The sequence below is a fragment of the Anabrus simplex genome, chromosome 2, assembly GCF_040414725.1.
Source record: "Anabrus simplex isolate iqAnaSimp1 chromosome 2, ASM4041472v1, whole genome shotgun sequence".
Taxonomy (NCBI): domain Eukaryota; kingdom Metazoa; phylum Arthropoda; class Insecta; order Orthoptera; family Tettigoniidae; genus Anabrus; species Anabrus simplex.
The window spans coordinates 155,909,687-155,932,720 of record NC_090266.1 but is presented as its reverse complement, the minus strand read 5'-3'; the positions used below and the strand labels follow the sequence as shown (position 1 = coordinate 155,932,720).

Here is a 23,034-nt window from a genome sequence, read left to right as displayed (position 1 = left end):
TTCAATGATCAATGGTATATAAGTGGTCACGAAGCTGTTTTAATCGTAGTTCAGAATAATTGTGATAGAAAGGAAGGTTGTAAAAGTAGAACTATTAAGCAATACCATATGGCTGATAAGAGAGTCATGAGGGAGTTTAAAAAATTATGATCAGTGGCAAGTCTGTATATATAAAATAAGATTTACTGACTGACTGACTAATTCATCATCGCCGAGCCAAAATTACTGGACATAAAGGAATTAAATTTTGTGGTTACAGTTATATTACAGTGTAGGTGCTCACTAAGGGAGGATTTTTTAATATTGCATCGCTAATGGGGAAAAAACAGGCCGAATTGTTTAAACGAGAAGATCTTTATCTCAAAAACTTCACAGTTTACAGATGTGACAATTGGTATTTGGAATCTCCTTTAAAAATGAAGAAAAACACATTTTTTTTTTTTTTTTGGAAGATCTGCTTAAGAGGGGTGGAAAGAAGTGAAAAAGTAGTTGAAATCTTTTTATGAGGATATTTATATCTATTCTGTGGTTTCCCATTTTTACACCAGGCAAATGCTGCACACAAAATTGTGTAAAACTTGTAAGCTAATAATAGCTCATCTTTGTTACCATCATATATTGTAGTATTGTTTTGTACCTGACAAATCAGCTATGACCAATCTTCTGGGCTATATTCAAATTTTGTATGATACCTTTAATAACAACAGAAGGACTGCTATTATATTTATATGGATTTTGAAAAAGCATTTCATAAAGTTGACCATAGAATTCTAGTTACTAAAGTGTATGTTTTTTGTAAACAGTTACTATAGTTAATGTGTGCATATTTAAAAAATCAACAACAATTTGTTTCTTTAGGTACAAAATTTCAGGTAATTTTATTAGTCTTTCTGGGGTACTGCAAGGATCTAATCTTGGACCTATTTCGTTTTTAATTCTAATTAATTTACCAGATAATATCTGCCACTCTAACTTTACTTTTTGCATATGATTTTCAAATTTGCAAAGACCAGAATGAGTTACAAAAGGACCTTGATAACGTCTTTTCCTGGTGTGATATGAATAATTTGCTTTGTATTTGAATGTTAGTAAATGTAAATACATTATTCTTACCAGTAGGAAGAGTTTGAAACATCAGCCTTTCATTTACATGGGGCAAATGTGGATAGGATTTTAATGTTTAAAGATCTTTTGATACTAAGTTAGCGTTCAACGATCATATTAATAAAATAACAAAGGGTGCAGACCGAATGCTAGGATTTTTGTTATATAAAATTCGAGACTTTTATCCAGCCTTCTATAATGAGTTGAGGTGAATAGCTATTGGTTAATACATGAATGACTTAGTATTGTAAAGGTGGAATTTCCTCAAAGAGCCATAATACTTGTAGCTATTGCTTGTCAGCAGACATGCACTAGGCAAAGTGAGTTCAAATATATAATATTTGAAACATCAATCAAAATACACTAATATGAGTGGAAGAAATCTCGCCCCTGTTAGGATTCTCATAGAGGACAGGAATGAACGTAGGTCTCCCTCAAACAATGTACAGGATATGGTAGGTGCACAAAAGGGTATATAGTAATACATACATACATACATACATACATACATACATACATACATTATCATTATAGACTGTTATGCCTTTCAGCGTTCAGTCTGCAAGCCTCGATTTGCAACTAGTGTTGTGGCCTCATTTAGTTCTATACCTCTTATCTTTAAATCGTTAGAAACCGAGTCTAACCATTGTCGTCTTGGTCTCCCTCTACTTCTCTTACCCTCCATAACAGAGTCCATTATTCTCCTAGGTAACCTATCCTCCTCCATTCGCCTCACATGACCCCACCACTGAAGCCGGTTTATGCGTACAGCTTCATCCATAGAGTTCATTCCTAAATTAGCCTTTATCTCCTCATTCTGAGTACCATCCTGCCATTGTTCCCACCTGTTTGTACCAGCAATCATTCTCGCTACTTTCGTGTCTGTTACTTCTAACTTATGAATAAGATATCCTGAGTCCACCCAGCTTTCGCTCCCGTAAAACAAAGTTGGTCTGAAAACAGACCGATGTAAAGATAGTTTCGTCTGGGAGCTAACTTCCTTCTTACAGAATACTGCTGATCGCAACTGCGAGCTCACTGCATTAGCTTTACTACACCTTGATTCAATCTCACTTACTATATATTACCATCCTGGGAGAACACACAACCTAAATACTTGAAATTATCGACCTGTTCTAGCTTTGTATCACCAATCTGACATTCAATTCTGTTGAATTTCTTACCTACTGACATCAATTTAGTCTTCCAGAGGCTAATTTTCATACCATACTCATTGCACCTATTTTCAAGTTCCAAGATATTAGACTGCAGACTTTCGGCACAGTCTGCCATTAAGACCAAGTCGTCAGCATAGGCCAAACTGCTTACTACATTTCCACCTAACTGAATCCCTCCCTGCCATTTTATACCTTTCAGCAGATGATCCATGTAAACTACGAACAGCAAAGGTGAAAGATTACAGCCTTGTCTAACTCCTGTAAGTACCCTGAACCAAGAACTCATTCTACCATCAATTCTCACTGAAGCCCAATTGTCAACATAAATGCCTTTGATTGATTCTAATAATCTACCTTTAATTCCATAGTCCCCCAGTATGGCGAACATCTTTTCCCTTGGTACCGTGTCATATGCTTTCTCTAGATCTACGAAACATAAACACAACTGCCTATTCTTCTCGTAGCATTTTTCAATTACCTGGCGCATACTGAAAATCTGATCCTGACAGCCTCTCTGTGGTCTGAAACCACACTGGTTTTCATCCAACTTCCTCTCAACGACTGATCGCACCCTCCCTTCCTCGATAGTTGTTGCAATCCTTCCTGTTCCCTTGCTTATAGATAGGTGCAATTACTGCTTTTGTCCAATCTGAAAGTACCTTACCAACACTCCACACTAATTTTACTACTCTATGAAGCCATTTCATCCTTGCCTTCCTACTATACTTCACCATTTCAGGTCTAATTTCATCTATTCCTGCTACCTTATGACAATGGAGTTTATTTACTATCCTTTCCACTTCCTCAAGCATAATTTCACCAACATCCTTTTCCTCCTCCCCATGAGCTTGGCTGTTCGCCACACCACTATGATGATTTCCTTTTACATTGAAAAGATGTTCAAAATATTCCCTCCACCTCTCTAGTGATTCCCTGGGATCTATTATGAGTTCATCTGAATTACTCAAAACACTGTTCATTTCCTTTTTCCCTCCCTTCCTAAGATTCTTTATTACTGTCCAGAAAGGTTTCCCTGCTGCTTGACCTAGCCTTTCCAGGTTATTACCAAAATCTTCCCATGACTTCTTTTTGGATTCAGCAACTATTTGTTTCGCTCTGTTTCTTTCATCTACGTACCAATCCCTGTCTGCCTTGGCCCTTGTTTGGAGCCATTTCTGATAAGCCTTCTTTTTACGTTTACAGGCTGCTCTCACTTCATCATTCCACCAAGATGTTCGCCTTTTCCCATCTTTACATACAGTTGTTCCTAGGCATTCCCTTGCTGTTTCTATTACAGCATCCCTGTATGCCACCCATTCACTTTCTATATCCTGAACCTGCTTACTGTCTACTGTTTGAAACTTCTCACTAATCATATCCATGTACTTCTGTCTAATTTCCTCGTCCTGGAGACTTTCTACCCTTATTCGTTTGCAGACAGATTTCACTTTCTCTACCCTAGGCCTAGAGATACTTAGTTCACTACAGATCAGATAGTGGTCTATATCATCGAAAAATCCACGAAAAACTCGTATATTTTTAACAGATTTCCTGAATTCGAAGTCTGTGAAGATATAGTCTATTATGGATCTGGTACCCCTAGCCTCCCATGTGTAGCGATGAATAGCCTTATGCTTGAAGAATGTATTCATAGCAGCTAAACCCATGTTGTTGTTGTTGAGTCATCAGTCCATAGACTGGTTTGATGCAGCCCTCCATGCCACCCTATCCTGTGCTAAGCTTTTCATTTCTACGTAACTATTGCATCCTACATCTGCTCTAATCTGTTTGTCATATTCATACCTTGGTCTACCCCTACCGTTCTTGCCACCTACACTTCCTTCAAAAACCAACTGAACAAGTCCTGGGTGTCTTAAGATGTGTCCTATCATTCTATCTCTTCTTCTCGTCAAATGTAGCCAAATCGATCTCCTCTCACCAATTCGATTCAGTATCTCTTCATTCGTGATTCGATCTATCCATCTCACCTTCAGCATTCTTCTGTAACACCACATTTCAAAAGCTTCTATTCTCTTTCTTTCTGAGCTAGTTATCGTCCATGTTTCACTTCCATACAATGCCACGCTCCACACAAAAGTCTTCAAAAACATCTTTCTAATTCCGATATCAATGTTTGAAGTGAGCAAATTTCTTTTCTTAAGAAAATTCTTCCTGGCTTGTGCTAGTCTGCATTTTATGTCCTCCTTACTTCTGCCATCGTTGGTTATTTTACTACCCAAGTAACAATATTCATCTACTTCCTTTAAGACTTCATTTCCTAATCTAATATTTCCTACATCACCTGCCTTCGTTCGACTGCACTCCATTACTTTTGTTTTGGACTTATTTATTTTCATCTTGTACTCCTTACCTAAAACTTCATCCATACCATTCAGCAACTTCTCTAGATCTTCTGCAGTCTCAGATAAATAACAATATCATCGGCAAATCTCAAGGTTTTGATTTCCTCTCCTTGGACTGTGATTCCCTTTCCAAATTTCTCTTTGATTTCCTTTACTGCCTGTTCTATGTAAACATTGAAAAGGAGAGGGGACAAACTGCAGCCTTGCCTCACTCCTTTCTGGATTGCTGCTTCTTTTTCAAAGCCCTTGATTCTTATCACTGCAGACTGATTTTTATACAGGTTGTAGATAATTCTTCGTTCTCGGTATCTGATCCCTATCATCTTCAGAATCATAAATAGCCTGGTCCAATCAACATTATCGAATGCCTTTTCTAGATCTACGAATGCCATGTACGTGGGCTTGTCCTTCTTGATTCGATCCTCTAAGATAAGACGTAAAGTCAGGATTGCTTCACGTGTTCCTGCATTTCTTCTGAAGCCAAATTGATCTTCCCCCAACTCAGCTTCAACTTGTTTTTCCATTCTTCTGTAAATAATACGTGTTAAAATTTTGCAGGCATGAGATACTAAACTAATAGTGCGGTAGTTTTCACACCTGTCAGCACCGGCTTTCTTGGGAATAGGTATAACAACATTCTGCCGAAAATCGGATGGGACTTCTCCTGTCTCATACATCTTGCACACTAAATGAAATAACCTTACCATGCTGGTTTCTCCTAAGGCAGTCAGTAATTCAGAGGGAATGTCATCAATTCCAGGTGCCTTGTTCCTATTTAGGTCACTCACAGCTCTGTCAAACTCTGACCTCAAAATTGGGTCTCCCATTTCATCAGCATCAACAGCCTCTTCATGTTCCAGAAAGAAATTATCTACATCGTTACCTTGATACAACTGTTGGATATGCTCCTGCCATCTTTCTGCTTTGTCTTCTTTCCCTAGAAGTGGCTTTCCATCTGAGCTCTTAATATTCATGCACCTAGATTTCCTTTCTCCAAAGGTTTCCTTGATTTTCCTGTATGCAGCATCTACCTTTCCCAGGACCATACAGCCTTCGACATCCTTGCACTTCTCCTTCAGCCATTCTTCCTTAGCTACCTTGCACTTTCTATCCACTTCATTCTTTAATCGCCTGTATTATTTTCTGCCCTCTTCATTTCTAGCATTCTTGTATTTTCGTCGTTCATCAATCAGGTCTAGTATCTCCTGAGTTATCCACTGATTCTTAGTTGATTTTTTCTTCCTTCCTAACATTTCTTCAGCAGCCCTACTGACTTCATTTTTCATGACTCTCCACTCTTCCTCTACTGTGTTTCCTTCGGCCTTTTCATTTAGTCCTTGTGCAACATGTTCCTTGAAACAATCCATCACACTCTTTTCTTTCAACTTGTCTAGATCCCATCTTTTTGCATTCTTTCCTTTCTTCAATTTCTTCAACTTCAGATGGCATTTCATGACCAACAAGTTGTGGTCAGAGTCCACGTCTGCTCCTGGGAAAGTTTTGCAATCCAACACCTGGTTTCTGAATCTCTGCCTAATCATAATGAAGTCTATTTGATACCTTCCAGTGTCTCCAGGTCTCGTCCACGTATACAGCCGTCGTTAGTGGTGTTTGAACCAAGTATTGGCGAGGACTAAATTATGGCCAGTGCAGAATTCAACCAGCCGACTTCCTCTTTCGTTCCTTTGTCCCAATCTAAATTCTCCTACTGTGCTACCTTCTCTTCCTTGGCCTACCACTGCGTTCCAGTCTCCCATCACAATTAGATTCTCGTCACCTTTGACATATTGTATTAAATCTTCTATCTCCTCATATATTCTTTCAATTTCTTCATCATCCGCTGAACTAGTAGGCATATAGACCTGCACTATTGTGGTGGGCATTGGTTTGGTGTCTATCTTGGCGACAATAATTCTTTCACTATGCTGGTCGTAGTAGCTTATCCGCTGCCCTATTTTCTTATTCATTATTAAACCAACTCCTGCATTACCCCTGTTTGATTTCGTGTTGATAATTCGGTAGTCGCCTGACCAAAAATCCTGTTCCTCCTGCCAACGTACTTCACTTATACCAACTACATCTAACTTTAGCCTATCCATCTCCCTTTTCAGATTCTCTAACCTACCACAACGATTCAAACTTCTAACATTCCACGCTCCGACTCGCAGAATGTCAGTATCCATCTTCCTGATGATCGCCCCCTCTCGTGTAGTCCCCACCCGGAGATCCGAATGGGGGACTAGTTTACCTCCGGAATATTTTACCCGGGAGGAAGCCATCATCAGTACATCATTCATACAGAGAGAGCTGCATGTCCTCGGGAGGTGGTTACGGCTGTAGTTTCCCGTTGCTTTCAGCCGTGTAGCAGTATCAACAGAGCTAAGCCATGTTGAGTATTATTACAAGGCCGTATCAGTCAATCATCTAGACTGCCGCCCTTGCAACTACCGAAAGGCTGCTACCCCCCTTTCGATGAACCATTCGTTAGTCTGGTCTCTCAACAGATACCCATCCGATATGGTTGCACCTGCGGCTCGGCTATCTGCATCATTGGGACACGCAAGCCTCCCTACCGCGGCAAGGTCACATGGTTCGCAGAGAAGGCTAAACCCATACTACCACAGAAGTCCAGCAAACGCTTCCCATTCCCATTAGCTTCCATATCTTCCCCACATTTACCAATCACCCTTTCGTATCCTTCAGTTCTATTTCCAACTCTCGCATTGAAATCGCCCATTAGCACTATTCTATCCTTGCTGTTGACCCTGACCAGGATGTCACTCAATGCTTCATAAAACTTGTCAACTTCATCCTCATCTGCACCCTCACATGGTGAATACACGGACACAATTCTTGTGCTAATTCCTCCCACTGACAAATCTACCCACATCATTCGCTCATTTACGTGCCTAACAGAAACTATGTTGCGTGCAATGGTATTCCTGATAAAGAACCCTACCCCAGACTCTGCCCTTCCCTTTCTAACACCCGTCAAGTACACTTTATAATCTCCTATCTCTTCCTCATTATCTCCCCTTACCCGAATATCGCTTACTCCTAGCACATCCAGATGCATCCTCTTTGCTGACTCAGCCAGTTCTACCTTCTTTCTTCCATAAGCCCCATTAATATTGATAGCTCCCCATCGAATTCCATTTCGTTCGCCAAGTTGTTTCCAAGGAGTCCCTCGCCTGTCAAATGGGAGTGGGACTCCATTACTCCCATAGGTCCGAGGCTTGCTTAAAGTGTTCTGAGCTCGGTAAATTCATGAAGCAGGATGCTGCTCTACTTGCACAAAGTCCAAGTGAGGATCTCTCCTCTAACGGGTTATGGACCACCGGTGAATTGTATAGTCCTAGCCGCCTGAGCACAAGCAGGGCCACGACTCAGAATATGTCCGAGATGCCCACTCCCATTCCATGGCAACTGGTATCCCGACTCTCAGGACCACTTACTAGGCCACTCAGCCGTTGCCCATGGTTCACGAACTAGGACGTGAATATTCTACAATGATTTGGAGCCTGTGTACGAAGGAGCAAATGAATGCTATTGAAATATTGTACAAAACAAGTTCCTATGTTATCTCTACTACTGAACATTTTCTGTTTTTTTCCTCTCGACACATCAACCCAGTTACTGAGGAATATATTTCAATTTCCTTCAGTGAAAATCACACAGACCTTAATATTGGAAAAAATATTAAGGAAAATTAATAGGATGAATTGATTCATTGTACCTGTTAAACCACATTTCATTCCATGTTCATGAAATAGGATCACATCAGCATCAATTATTTCATGTCAAAGTCAAAAATATTACATCAGTCAAATTCACCTGCCGTAGAAATGACAACACTTTATAATATTTCAACAAAAGAAGTCGATTTATTTATTGAATTGGTTAATTAACTTCATAAGAAATTATAAGCCTGCTTTTACAATTTATAAAAAAAATTGATAATTATTTCTTCCTGGTACTCATCATATTTTCCAGTGCACTCATTTGTATTTTAAGTTTGATTTGATTATCTTTTGTTTTGCTTTTGATTACTGTGCAATTTCACTGTGCATTTTTCATTTCTTTTAAATTGTAAATGGTATCATATATAATGTTACTATGCATTTTGTTATATATATTTTTTAATTGTTAATTTTCGATTTCACACATATAGATTCATAGTTAATGTTAAGAAAGTGCTTAGATGAGTGTAGAACCTGTGTTGTTTCATATAAATATATAAATAAATAAATATAAAATACTAGAATAAATAATTTAACCCATTCCTTTGTATGTTTTACAGGTTCCATATTGTCGTAATTCTGAAGAGGAGCAAACATGTGTTGAAGCTGGAATAAGGAAGGAAATACTAACCATGTCAAAGCTGTGTCATCCCAATGTTTTGACTATTCTGGGAGCAACAAGACAAGGAAGTCATTTCAATATATTTGTGGAATGGATGGCTGGGGGTTCAGTGGCAGGCCTTCTGGACAGCTATGGTCCCTTTAATCAGTATGTCATCACGGAATATACCAAACAGGTCCTTGAAGGATTAAACTATCTCCATGAAAATCACATTCTGCACCGCGACCTTAAAGGTACATGTAGAAGTCATATCTCTTATTTTCATCACTATATGCTTTTATATTTATTGCTTGCTACGTGACTTACCACAGTATTTAAATATTTGTTTGAGAAAGGTAACTTTCAAAACAGAGCCACTAATTTATTAGATGAACTTCATGGTGCTGAGTTCCACGAGCTTGGCGGATGCTATTACCAACTAGCTTTTTAACTTTAAAACATTCAAGTTCTTTAGGACCTTTCAGTTGTGAAATTACCAGCATTTCAGTGTGGCAATGGGCTAGTCAGTTGGATTGCCACACCTTTCCAAGACGCTGGTGGTTAGTATGGCATTGATACACCACTGCAAGCTTCCTTTGAAGGACATTGCAGTGATGGTGCACTAGGGGAAGTATATATTTCCACTTGTATAAATGCCTGCCTTCAGCGTTTACATAAAATATTAAGTTCTCAGAGGGAAACTTTAATTTAATTTCATTGGTTGCAAATGTTGAAAGCATTCAAGCATTTTAGGCCTTTTCAATTGTGAAATTAGCAGTGTTTCATCCCAGTATGGCAGTGGGCTCACCAGTTGGATTGCTACACCTTTCCAAAACACTGGCAGCTAGTGCGGCATTGAGTTTTTACCTTTATTCCAGGAATCTGTTAACTCATAGAAGGAAAATAAAGAAATTATTTGTCAATATTTTGTACTTCTTTGAGACGATCTTTTAATTAGTATGTTCAGCCCGAAGGATGCTTGAATCTTCAACAGCTACACCATTAGCTATCATAGATGGCCTAAGCATCACTGAAGAGGTGTTCTAGGGAAATGAGGAGTGAGGTAGTTTTCTGTTGCTTTCCTCACAGAGCCAGAAAATATTATTACATATCAGTCTGCCATATCCTCTAAAACACATGCACCAACGTACAATATGAGCAACATTTCCACACCATTCATAGAAGGGACTGGCTACATAAGGAATGCTAATAAGTGTACAGTAAAACTACACTTATTAGCATTGCTCATACCTCAGTCACTTTCATATTGTCAAAGCCAAGGATTAAACTGAGACAGATCAATGAAAGTAACAAAATTGCTCTGGCCCGTACCAGAAGACATACTGCACTGTAAACACTAGGTCTCGCCAGCAAAGGCATTAATGATTAGTACCAGATAAATTTTCTGTATATGTATTGGCACCATTTTTGGAGTAATTTCTATTATCGGCTAATATTACAATAGGGTTGTCCGTCCCAAAGGTATTTTTTGCCTACTGCGAGATTTTGGTTAGTATAAGTTAAAAACTTCATTTTCCTGTATTGAACTGAGATTCACAATTAAAATATCAAGGAAGGTTCAACCTTTTCAATACAAAACGTGTTGCATAAGATGTTCACAACATAATATTTATTAAATAGTTAGAACCGGTTTCGACGTTCATTGCGTCATCATCAGCTACAAAAATCACAATGGGCAAAGTACATGTCATAAAAAATGCATTAATAACTCTTGCATGGCTGAATACAAATGGTAGGCTGCTTTTTCTTAAAAGCTAGAAGAACTTGAGTAAAATATGATGATGTGATGTGACACATAAAAGCATAGTAGTTTGATGGGTAAGTATTGTGCATAAAATTGAACTGGTGCTTTGAACATAAAAGTCTGAATATGATGATAAAACGATGTGGTAAAAACAAAGTAGTAAAATAGTCCACTCTACTGATGTTCAATTCAGGCACAAAAGTCCAGGTCTGATGTTATATAGCAATACCAACAAAAAGATTTTGTCGAGGCCAGGACACCTGATGTTGGGCGATTGAATAAGGTTGATCTTCGAATTAGTCTCAGCTCAACAGGGTGGTGAGTCTTAAAAGAAAGGAAAGAAAACTAAGTTAGTGAAATGGAAGTCTAAATGGAGTCGCGGCGAAGGATGATAGGGTATGAGACTCACCTTGTTTAGCGTGCTGTGTGTATTAAGTATGTGTGTCGGCATACGCTTGTAAATTTGTATTGTATTTTGATTCTCAAGATGGACTCTGTTAAGCTGAGAGAATGATCTGAGTCATGTCAATTTTTCTTATCACATTTGATAATGTTTGCTTTTTTTTCTCATTTTCTGGCTTATTAAAAAAAAACATATTGTTCCTGTAAACTGACGTCATGCTTCGCCTTGCTTTATTTATAGCTATTAGTTGACCTCACCATGTCCATTTTAGTCATATGTTCCCCATCAAAATCCAGGGTGTAAACATTTTTAAGGTTTTTTTTCTTCTTCATAGTTCGAACTGAGCAAGCCTGGGAGCGGCTGACTAGTCTGGGGCAAATTAACCTTGATGGTAGAAATGGGGAGAGCACGCTATCAGCAGTCATAATGTGTGTATGGGGAAAGTAGAAGTGTTGATGCCAAGACTGTAACATTGGAAACAAAATTGTTTGAAATAACTGACATCTCGATTCGCTCCTAAGGACATTTTCAATGCGGACAAGACAGGCCTCTTTTTTAATTTAATGCCTGGACATACGGTGGCATTCAAAGGAAAAAAAGTCACTGTAGGAAACAAAGGAAACAACGCGTAACAGTTCTATTATGTGCCAGTAGTGACGGAAGTGAAAAACTGCCACCACTGACAATCGGCAAATTTTCAAAGCTGCGTTGCATTAAAATATTTGCTCCGTTCCCCATGAAATACACCAGCAATAAGAAATCCTAGATCACTACGAAAGTTTTTGAAGACTGGCTTCGAAGCGTGAATGCCAAAATGGGAGCGAAAGGTCGTAAGATCTTATTGTTCGTGGATCGATACCCAGCACATCCTCCTATTACTTATGTAAAGAATGTAACTGGAATTTCTTCTCGTGAATTGCATGAGCGAGATGCAGCCGCTCGATCTTGGAGTGATATGCAACTTCAAGTTGCATTATCGTGAGATGCTGGAGCAGCACTCAATCAGATGTCTAAACGTCGGAAAGGACGAAATAAAGATCAACATATTACAGGTATTTCTCTCATTTATTTCCTCTTTTTGTATGTTTATTCATGTTTATGTGAAATATTTGCTCTAGGACTTTGCGCAGTACCATAAATTAAGGGCCACTTCACACTAGGTGACAGGAATCGGCTACCTGTGCTTGTGAAACATCATTTTAAATGGAGCTCTTCACACCGGGCTACTTTGTCTTGGCGACCAACCCTGAAGTAATTTACTCCCGCTGCCGACAGCCAAGGCAGATTTCGCAACCCCGACTGGCGACAGCTGGTAAACCATCTCTGTGCACTGGGGTCTTCACTTTCTTCAGTTGCGGTCCCTTCAGAACTCCCTTCATTTCATGTTCCTTCACATTATGGATTCCGTTTCAAAATACTATAAACTGTACAAAATAAATTATATTCAGTATGAATGATGTCTGGCTCATTGGCTAAATGGTCAGCCTACTGGCCTTCGGTTTAGTGAGCCTCATGTTCAATTCCTAGTGGGGCCGGAAATTTTAACTGTGCACGGTATGGTTTGTGTTTGTCCCCACACTCTCTTCTTCATATTCATACAACACATCACACTACCAACCACTACAGAAACACACAATAGTGAACACATCCTTCCTCATAGATTTACATGTGCAACACAGTTTGCACCCGCGACCCCACCACTGTGGGTAACGCGCTAGAAGAAGAAAAATATTTCAGTATGATATTTCTAGACAAGTGGACCGAATAAACATGGAAGATTTCATTATACAGATTTTACAACCATCTGGAACTTAAAATGTGATGAATGTAACAATAGAGTTGTGAACAGAAATGCATGGTCTCAAGTAATGACCATCTCAGCTCAACTATCCCAAAGTTAAGGCTGATTTTTCTTTAGCCAGTTTTGCTTTTCTCAACTTGGTATCCATTCTCGTAGTATTTTCTTTCACACTTTCGAAGAGTTCATCAAAATATTTCTTTGACATCCTGAAGGATCTAATAAACTTGGTCATCACATAAATAATAAAAAATTTATAGGTAAGTCCTTTTTCCAACATAGGATGTGAATGAAACATACAATGCTCTATTTCCTTCTTTCTTTTCGACAATAACAAGAGGCAGGAAGATGATGAAAACTGGCAGTAGGTTGGGGAAGGCAGCTATGTAGTGCAGCGGGCTACACCGCCCGGTGACATGGAATTCATATGAGCTACTCGATAGCCGATTCCGGTCGCCTAGTGTGAAGCGGCCTTGAAAGACACGATTCTCTGAGTTATTTTTATAATAATCTTGTGTCTTCAAACAAATAAAAAACAATAAATATATACAATTTTCTTCTCTTCTGATAGACAGTGCATTACTTCGCAGCGTCATGTCACCGTGTTTCAGAACTTACAGTTCAAAATTGTTTCCGAAAAGCTGGATTTAAAATGTAAAGAATAGAATAGATTTATTTATCATCAACAGGTTATTTTCCCAATTAAAGATGATCCAATAAAACAAAATATACAACAAATACACCTTAAATAAATAACACTAATTTCCTAAAACAATAACCAAGTTCAAACTAAATCTAGAGACCTTTATATATGCATATTTACAACTCCTTAAATAAATAAATAAAATAAATAATTAAAACTAAATCTCCTTAAATAATTGACATTATTAAACTACATCAAGTAACACTTACATATTTACATATCTTATAGATAGGGCCGTACATTTATGAGGTCATTAGGGTACGTCTGATTTTAGACGGGGGTGAGTGAAAAAGGTCCACTGATTCACCCACCTCATTCAGTGATGTTAGTGCCCTCACAAGCCATGAGTTAGCCTGAGCCACAGTTCTCACTTTAGGCAGATGAAAAATATACCTTTGCCTAGTATTGTGACAAGGAACATGTAATGGAATCAGCTCCAGTAATGTTGAGTAATCCACTCTATTCATCAGACACTTATAAAGAAAGAGGGCATTGGCACATCTGCGGCGTGAGTGCAATGTCCTCATGCTCATAGTCTCACAAAAAGACTCGTAATCGGACGAAGAGAGAGAAATACCCAAACCCTTGGAGGTAGTTCTGATGATGACTGTATTATCATCGATGATAATGGCGATGCTCCTGATAATGACGGCGAATGGAGGAAATTGGAAGAGGAGGCATCATTCGACGATTGCGTAAATGTTTATGCTAAGCTCGTCACTGCAGAAGCCATGACTATCTCCAAGATTGCTGAAGATGCACAAAGGGGTCTGAGTGAGGACTGTAATCACGATGATGATACCGAAAAGCTGCAGCATACTTCAGTGAACTTTAATGATGCTCTCAGTGCTCTATGGACTATCGGACATTTTTGTGATGCGCCATAACGTTTCTGAGGAGGTAATGACTGAATTGTATAGGTTTGAAAATACTGTTCGTGCTGTGACCGCGGCCAACAAAAGACAAACCAAGTTAACTGGACTACTTTTTTCCGTAAAGTGACTCTTTTCCCTCTCTTTGTACTTTTTTTAAAATCTGGGTGCATTTCTGTTTGGGTTTATATTGTTTCATATTACCATATATACTTTGGAATATAACTCAGCTTCATATTTACAGCATTTCATTTAAGCGTTTTTCACACTTACACTTTTTTTTCTTTCGGTCCCCTGGAAAACGTATAAATGAAGTTTTATTGTACTAAGGACAGGGGCCAATACTATCATGAAGATGGGTTACATGTTTGAAGTCATCATTAGGAGACCAAAGGGACAATCTAAACAGCAATGGGCTGATACTCTTCACAAAGGTACGAAGAGTGTCATTCTCCACCCTGACATGACCCAGGACAGAAGAAAATGGAGACAACAAATCCATGTAGAAGAACCTGTCACCAGGAGGGATAAACACTGAACAAAAAGAAAAAAGAGACCAGATATGGAAAAGCATTGGCCAAGAAAACGGAATTTGATACGGCTAATAGGAAGAAGAAAGTAGTACTGGATGTACTGGGAGACAGGATGAGACTAAATGTGTTAGAGATCAGCAAAATTTAGGATGATGGATAGGCATATAAGTTAATCCTAATAGGTGTAAAAAGGATTTGGAGTGGGACTGTTGAGCAGGAAAACTATAGCACTTAATAGTGTTTGTAAGGCATATAAATCAGCGAGTGAGATTGGGTACATTTGCTGGTAGCAAGAATTAGGAATAAATTGGAAATAGAACATAATATTTTAAATAGTGATGGGTTAAAGTTTGGAAGAAGGGGGAACGTGTTTTGGATTTCTATGCTAGTATGCAATTAAACAGTTGTTTATTATGAAAGCATAAGGCTACTTACCATTACACTTGGGAGAGGCAGGTGTACTACAGTACATCCACAATACACTATCTATATCATAACAAACTTTGAATTTAGGAAACCGTTAAGGAATGTGCACATATTCAAAATGTTTTCGGTGTAATGGCCACCATCTCATCTTCAGTGATCCAAGTACAGTAAAACCCTGGTAAAACACTCTTCACAGCAGCATATTAAGCGAATGCCAACCAAATATATACAGAAAAACAGATATAAAACATGTCCCGATTTTGTTTAGCATTTATATTGAAATACTGCGTACACAACATTCTAAATGCCATGTATACTGTATACTAAGATACTATACAGTATTTATGATTGACAACACTCGGCCTGTTAATAAATTAGTCGTACTGTGCTTACTTTTTGTGGGAAAAGTAAGTCTCGTGCATAAACCAAAACGGTGAATAACAATATTTTCTCTAAATTTTAACTGTATGTAGCTCTCGCATCACAGCAAGGGTACTTGCCGCATGAGAAGCTATTCAGTTGATTAGTCTTCTTTATCCCCTTCGTAATCAGCTGTGGCACCAGCATGATTTTGTATGATTTCATCCAATTCAGGATGTTCTGAAGGGAGTTTAACAATCACTTTATCACACAGGCACTTCAATACATCACGGACAACATGAAACTGACTGGCAAAATTTTTCACAACTAAGGAATAGGAGTGTGAGAGAGAAGGGGTAACAAAACAGCAGTCATGGTAGGTATTGTTCTCTTCAAGGGTATAGATTTTAAGAAGAAGAAGAATGCTATTTGCTTTGCATCGCACCGACACAGATAGGTCATATGGCGACGATGGGAGAGGAATGGGAAGGAAGCGGCTGTGGCCTTAATTAAGGTACAGCCCCAGCATTTGCCTGGTGTGAAAATGGGAAACCACAGAAAACCTTCTTCAGGGCTGCCGACAGTGGGGTTCGAACCATACATTTTAAGAGCATAGGTAATGGTATCAGTACTTTACAAAACCAGCAAGTTAAGGATGGTATACTTTACAAATGAATTATCCTAGCTAGAACAAGTAAAGAAAGTTAAACTTCCATTTCAGACATTGCTGACAATGAATTGAAAAGATTCCCTGAATGAAGTATAATAGATGGGATTCGAGAGGAATACATGGGGTAATTTTTAAACGTTTTAAATATGAGATGTGCTGGGACTGGAAAAAAAAAAAACATGTATTGTGCAGGATAGTGCATTAAGCTGGCAATTATTATTGGAGTTTCACTGTATTACTGTACTGAAGACAGAAAATGAGATCTGTCTGCAAATGGAGAAGGTTGGAAGAGAAATAAAATAAGAGAATTTGGCAATAGTACATGAAGATGACCAGTGAAAGTACCAAAGAATTGATAGCAAGCAGGTCCAGATTCATCTTCAGGCTTGTGAGTCACCGGGTATGAAGTTGCCATCTCCCAAACGCAGGCATAACCCATACCATATACCCAACACTAAGGAAACTAATAGGAATGGGATAGCAGTCACTAACAGCACCAATTTGTGGGAGAATATGTTAACTTGTTTCTCTATAATGTTTTCACTCTTGAGTTTCTTCCAAAACTGCCTCATGTGAGAAGTAAAACATTTAAAAACTTGCTGTAACTGCCTTTCATTTTGTGCCATGGTGTGAGTAGAAATTTAGATTAAGAAATATCCAAGTAAGAGAGATTGTAATGTATGAAACATGATATTGCATGTGATTCTTCCACCTGTATTAAAGTATTAAATTTCTGAATAGTTTAAACATTTGCTAGTTACCTTTGAAAGTTGTATGCTGAAAAAAATGTACAAGTTTCTTACAAAATTTTGTTTACCCTTTTCTAATAATGCAGCTGGGCCTTTGAACTGGGTAAGTGGTAGCATTTACCAGAATAGCGGCATCTGTAGGCATAACGTTTGATTGAGTGATTTGCATCATTTTGTGCAAGCCATTGTGGAATTTGCAATATTAAAAAATCATCATATACTGAGAGAACATACATAGTGTTTAAAAGGAGAAATTGAAAGGAATAGCAACTTACCAAAGAAAGCCTCTTTTTAATTATTATTTAAAGCTTTTTTAAAAATCTGAAGCCATTTCTTTTCACTTTCAACTCAGATAATTTACAACTGTTAGGCTCTTCAGTCTGCCAGAACTATCTTTGAGTAAATAAATTTATTAACTAGCTGGGGGTTCGAACCCTACTGTCGGCAGCCTTGAAGATGGTTCTCTGTGGTTTCCCATTTTCACACCAGGCAAATGCTGGGGCTGTACCTTAATTAAGGCCACGGTCCCTTCCTTCCCACTCCTAGTCCTTTCCTATAAAATCGTCACCATAAGACCTATCTATGTCGGTGCGACATCAAGCAATTTGTAAAAATATTAACTACCTGAAAGAGAAAACGTATGGTAACAGTATTACACCTGAAATAGAATCAACTTAATTAAAATAGAATGACATGTTTCATTCTTGAAAGAACATCATAGATTCTGTTAAATCACATTCTAAATATTTATGTTTATTTCTGTTTAAATACTTAGGAACTTGAAATCTGGAACTTATCTCAATGCTGTCCTCCTTTGTCTCTACTCCAGCATATACTGGAGGAACATGTATGGGAGACGTTGCAGTATATGCTGGAGAAGAGACAAAAGAGGACAGCATTAAGATAAGTTCCTGAAAGTTCCAAAGTATTTAAACAGAAATAAACACAAATACTTATTTCGAAATATTTGAGGGTGATTTGATAGAATCTGATGATGATGTTCTTTCAAGAACAAAGTATGTCATTGTATTTTAATTAAGTTGATTTTTTTCAGGTGCAATATTGTTACCATATGTTTTCTGCTTCAGGTAGTTTATAAAATTATTTACTCAAAGTTAGTTTAGGCAGGCTGATGAGCCTAACAGTTATAAATTACCAAAGAAAGGACGTGGCAGAGAAGTACATCATAGGCCAGGTAACAAAAGAACAAAGATACATCTGTGTTAAAGTTGTCATTAGTGTAAGTAGAACGTGCATGCGTATGTCATACCAGTTATTCTTTTTTCCACTATTTTCCTCATCCAGAATGACAGCGTGTTGCATATCAAAGTTCTCATTTACTATGCATGAGTAAAATTTGAGAAAGAAATGTTCCTTTCCTGTGGATGTTCAGATTTAGAATTATTTTAGAAACACCAGTAATATACTGTACATATTGCTTACTTCAAATTTCTCATCAAGGTAGGTGAATCAGTCAGTCAGTGCAATAATGCTTAATATGGTCTGTACTTGGTGGGAAGTAATAATTTAAATGTTTTGTCCGTTGATTCATATGGGTCTGTGGATTTGTGATTGATCTTCACTCCAAATAAAGGTACAATCAACCCCTGATACAGTGCCCCTGTTAACATGCTGAGAAGTATTTGGAAACAGATCCACTTGAATGGTAAATATTCAACATTGACCAGTCATTATGTTTATATACAACATGATTTGTTTCTGTCCATTACTTGTATTCATTAGATTTCCATTACCGGCTTTATATTCAGTAAATTTATAAGGAATATATAATTATTTGTGGTATGTTTTGGAGATTACGCTTATCCGATTTGCAGCAAACCAGGTACTGCTAAGACTAAGATGCAAAAAGTGAGACACCAGGTTAACAGCAGTTAGTTTTGACTTGCCTTGCAGCTCTGCGTTCAGGAGACAGAGAGGCTGCTCCCCACTTTAGGCTGCTCTTAGAATGGTTTTCTGTTCTTTCTGTTCTGTTCTTAAGGCAAATGCCAGGACAGTTCCTTCATAGGCCACAATTGCTCTATTCCTCACCTTCTCCCCACATCAGATCACCGTATCACACCTCCTGGCCTGAGAGAGGGCATCACCCTCTAAGAGGCCTGCTGTTCCCTGTCTGGGTACAGAATGAAAGTGTTTACTCCTCCCCCAAAAGTAATATTAGGGACATTGGAAGGGAAAAGCTTCATGACTAGAAAATTGCACAAAAATATATGGGGCATGATTAGTTAAATAGAATAGACAGGAATAAGGTGTAGGATACTGAAAGGGAATGGGAAAGTATTACTGAAATTGGCATGGGTGTACCCTGAAATGACAATCAAAGAATGACAGTGAAAGGTAGAAGAACACTTACCCTGATGGAATGATCTCATCAAGATACCTTTGTAAAAAAAGTCACAAAGTATTTGAAAACAGTTTCACTTGAATGGTAAATATTCAAGAACAAGAATGGTTTTCTGTTGTTTTCCATTCTCCTGCTCTGAGGCGAATGCCATTTCATTAAGTGCCAACATGGATGTCATTGTAATGTTACAAAATGTTGCCATGACATTTCTTGGAATTGTTTTAGAACTGGCAACAATGACTAGTTGTAAACTGAAAATACAGTTATATAGTGTTCAGCACTTAATTTTCTATTCCAGCTTCTCTGAAAAGGAGTTAAAATGTCTGTAAAAAATGAGGAAAATACAGTTTAAATTTTAATCATGAAGTATTAAGGATCAGTTGCCTACTAGCATGTTTACTTCAGCTGTATAGAGTAACTTCTTTCTATTTTATACAGGGAATTCTGAACATATCTGCTTATAGAATTTGGATGATGGCAAGGACCTAACGGAATGATTCCTCACAATAATCACATCTGGATCTATGAGAATCCTCGTGCTACTACTGACTGTATTCTTTGTTATGTTAAATTTTCTGTTAATGTGTGGACGGGTGTTTGGGCCATGCGTCTACCCAGTCACGTGGACAGTAGAGTGTATGGGATGTTTCTTGAGGAAATTCTCCCTGAACTCTTAGATGATAACCTGCTCACAATAAGACAGCAAATCTGGTTTCAGGGCTATGGGGCACCAGCCCATTATTCTCTACTGGTGCATCAGTATCTCAGTATTACATTCCAGAATGGGTAGGTAGGTCTCTGATCTCTGGACTTGAATCTACTTGATATTTTCCCATTGGGGTCACATGCCCATTGAAAATGAACAAACGCTGGTAGCAAGGATTGCCATTGCATCTGGTGTTTCTTGCACAATGCTAGATATACGAGTTTGTCAGTCACTCTTCTGGTGATTCACCTTTCGTACCTAGGTAGGAGGAAGACCTTTCGAGCATTTGCTGCAATTAAGCAGTTGATTAATATGAAAGCACAGTGCCTCATGGGAAAAGAGATGCAGACCTGTGCAACCTTTCTGCTGCCATTCCTTTAGGTTGAGTCATAATTATTGTAAAAAATTAAAGCCATTGTAAACATTGCTGGTGCTTGATACATTTACTAAAATAAAAAATAAAAAGTCTATTTATTTCTTCACTGCCGCACAAGGAAGCATTCTCACTTCAGGGTCATGTTACATTAATCCTTAGTGTGGAAGATCAGCTGCTAATGAGCAGTATAGGCCATACAGGAGGGTAGTAACAGATGGCACCAAGTAGTAAAGAATAGACTGGTAGAGGAAGGAGTGAAGCACTTGAGCGACCACAGTCAACTTGTTCATAAGACAGAGTGAATTGTAACTACATAGGAAGGTGTACACGTAGGCCGTCAGAGCTCCAGTTGTATGGCAGAATTGACCATATTACACCTTTTTGTTTAGAATATTTCCTTCCGCATGCTTATTTCATCTTGAGACATTTCCTGAAACTTCTAGGCAAGCTTTCTGTTTTGCAGTTGTTTGATAAGATTAGTGATGCTCCATTTGTTTCTATATCAATTTGAATATTATTTTTGTTCATAATTCTACAGGTTCTATAAGGTTTACTTAAGGGTCCTGTACATTGTTAAGTGTTATTTTAGAAACTACTAACAGGCCAAAATCAGTGTGTTTAGTGTATTTTTTCTCAAGCTGTATCTCCTATTAGCAGCTAATATTCTCCATATCATGTAGACATCAAACAGCACTTCTGGTGATATCATTGGCTTCTTGGAACTCCAACTTCAAAATGAGAATGGTCTCTTTCCAGCAGCAAAATATTATGGCTTCTCCTCAGTAGCGAATTACTTCTGTTTTCAGTCCAATGATTGGCTTAATATGTTGGAAGTGTTATTTGAACTTGAAAATTCATTTATAATGTTTATTTGTTAGGTGCAAACCTCCTGGTAGATAGTACTGGTAAACATCTCCGAATTGGGGATTTTGGTGCCGCTGCTCGCCTTGAGTCCCAGGCTACTATATCAGGTGAATTCCAGGGTCAGCTCCTGGGTACCATTGCATTTATGGCACCAGAAGTGTTACGTGGTGAGGATTATGGGCGTTCCTGTGACATCTGGAGTGTTGGTTGTTGTATGATTGAAATGGCCACAAGCAAGGCACCATGGAAGGAGAATAGAGTGTCTAACCACTTAGCACTGATGTACAAGGTAAGATTGCAAAATGATCTTTTGAAATATTTTTGTAATATCTCTTACTTTCTACTTAGATTGTAACATGCCTGTCATTGTCAGATGATGACTTTTTAAATAAATTGATTAGGACATTTTCACTAATGTTTCATGTCTGGCTCCTTAGCTGAATGGTCATTGCAGTGCTCTTCAGTTCAGAGGGCCCCCCGGGTTTGATTCCCGGCTGGGTCGGAGATTTTAACATTAAATGGTTAATTCCCTTGGCTCGGGGACTGGGTGTTTATGCTGCAGCTCACACACCGCACATAACACTATCCTCTACCACAATAACACAGAGTTACCTACACGTCGCAGATGCCGCCCACCCTCATCGGAGGGTCTGCCTTGCAAGGGCTGTACCCAGATAGAAATAGCCACACAAAATCATTATTGTTATTACTAATGTTTCATAATTTTTGGTTGACATTAGCAATGAGTTTGGGTTCATTTTAATTTTTTTCCCTCAATAAATTTGTTATAATTTTCATGAAGATATGTTTTGCATAGTATTAAATTTTAAAATAAATTATCAAATAAAGTCTGCAGTAGGTGATTGTGTTGTTGTGGGCTAATCTTGAGAACCACCTATCAGATTTTGATGCACATTTCACCGTTGTATAGATCGTTGATCAAGGAAGGTTTAGTTGAATGAAACCTTTATCTTTGACTAAAGGGAGCAAAGTAGTGGTGAAGGAAGTCAAAGAAAAAATGGCCATTAGAGCCCTTTCTTGGCTCTGCCTAAACCATCAACGATGGACCCCCAAGCATGTGTGGAAGAATAGTTGGGCATAATAAGCCCTACAAAAAAGTCTAGGATGGACTTATCTGGAAAAGTGTTTTTGTGTTATAGTTTTCAGTAAAAATTAAACCTTAAAATTTGAAACCATATTTCGACATTAATCACATGTTCCTTATCAAAATAAATTGTTTAATTCACCTCAGTAATCTTATTTAGATAACAGAATACCAGATATAGTAAAGTGTAATTTACATGAGTGATGTAACAGTTTTCATAATTTTAAAGAAATTGCAGGAATGATTTAAATATTACATGAAGATAACAAGCTAACAAGCAGGCGGCTCATAGGTATTGGATAAACATCGCTCTGAGTTACGTACTGTTGATACCTCAAGAAGAAAACCAACTAATG

General features: G+C 38.2%; 1 protein-coding gene across 1 annotated transcript in view; it reads left to right on the top strand.

The window, feature by feature from the left end:
• LOC136863948 (mitogen-activated protein kinase kinase kinase 1) overlaps nt 1-23,034 on the top strand; it is a 545,708-nt gene that overhangs the window by 511,503 nt on the left and 11,171 nt on the right. Inside the window, exons 13-14 of the mRNA XM_067140398.2 lie at nt 8,946-9,240; nt 21,588-21,862. Of these exons, the coding sequence (XP_066996499.2) occupies nt 8,946-9,240; nt 21,588-21,862 (570 nt within the window). The remainder of the gene's footprint in view (nt 1-8,945; nt 9,241-21,587; nt 21,863-23,034) is intronic.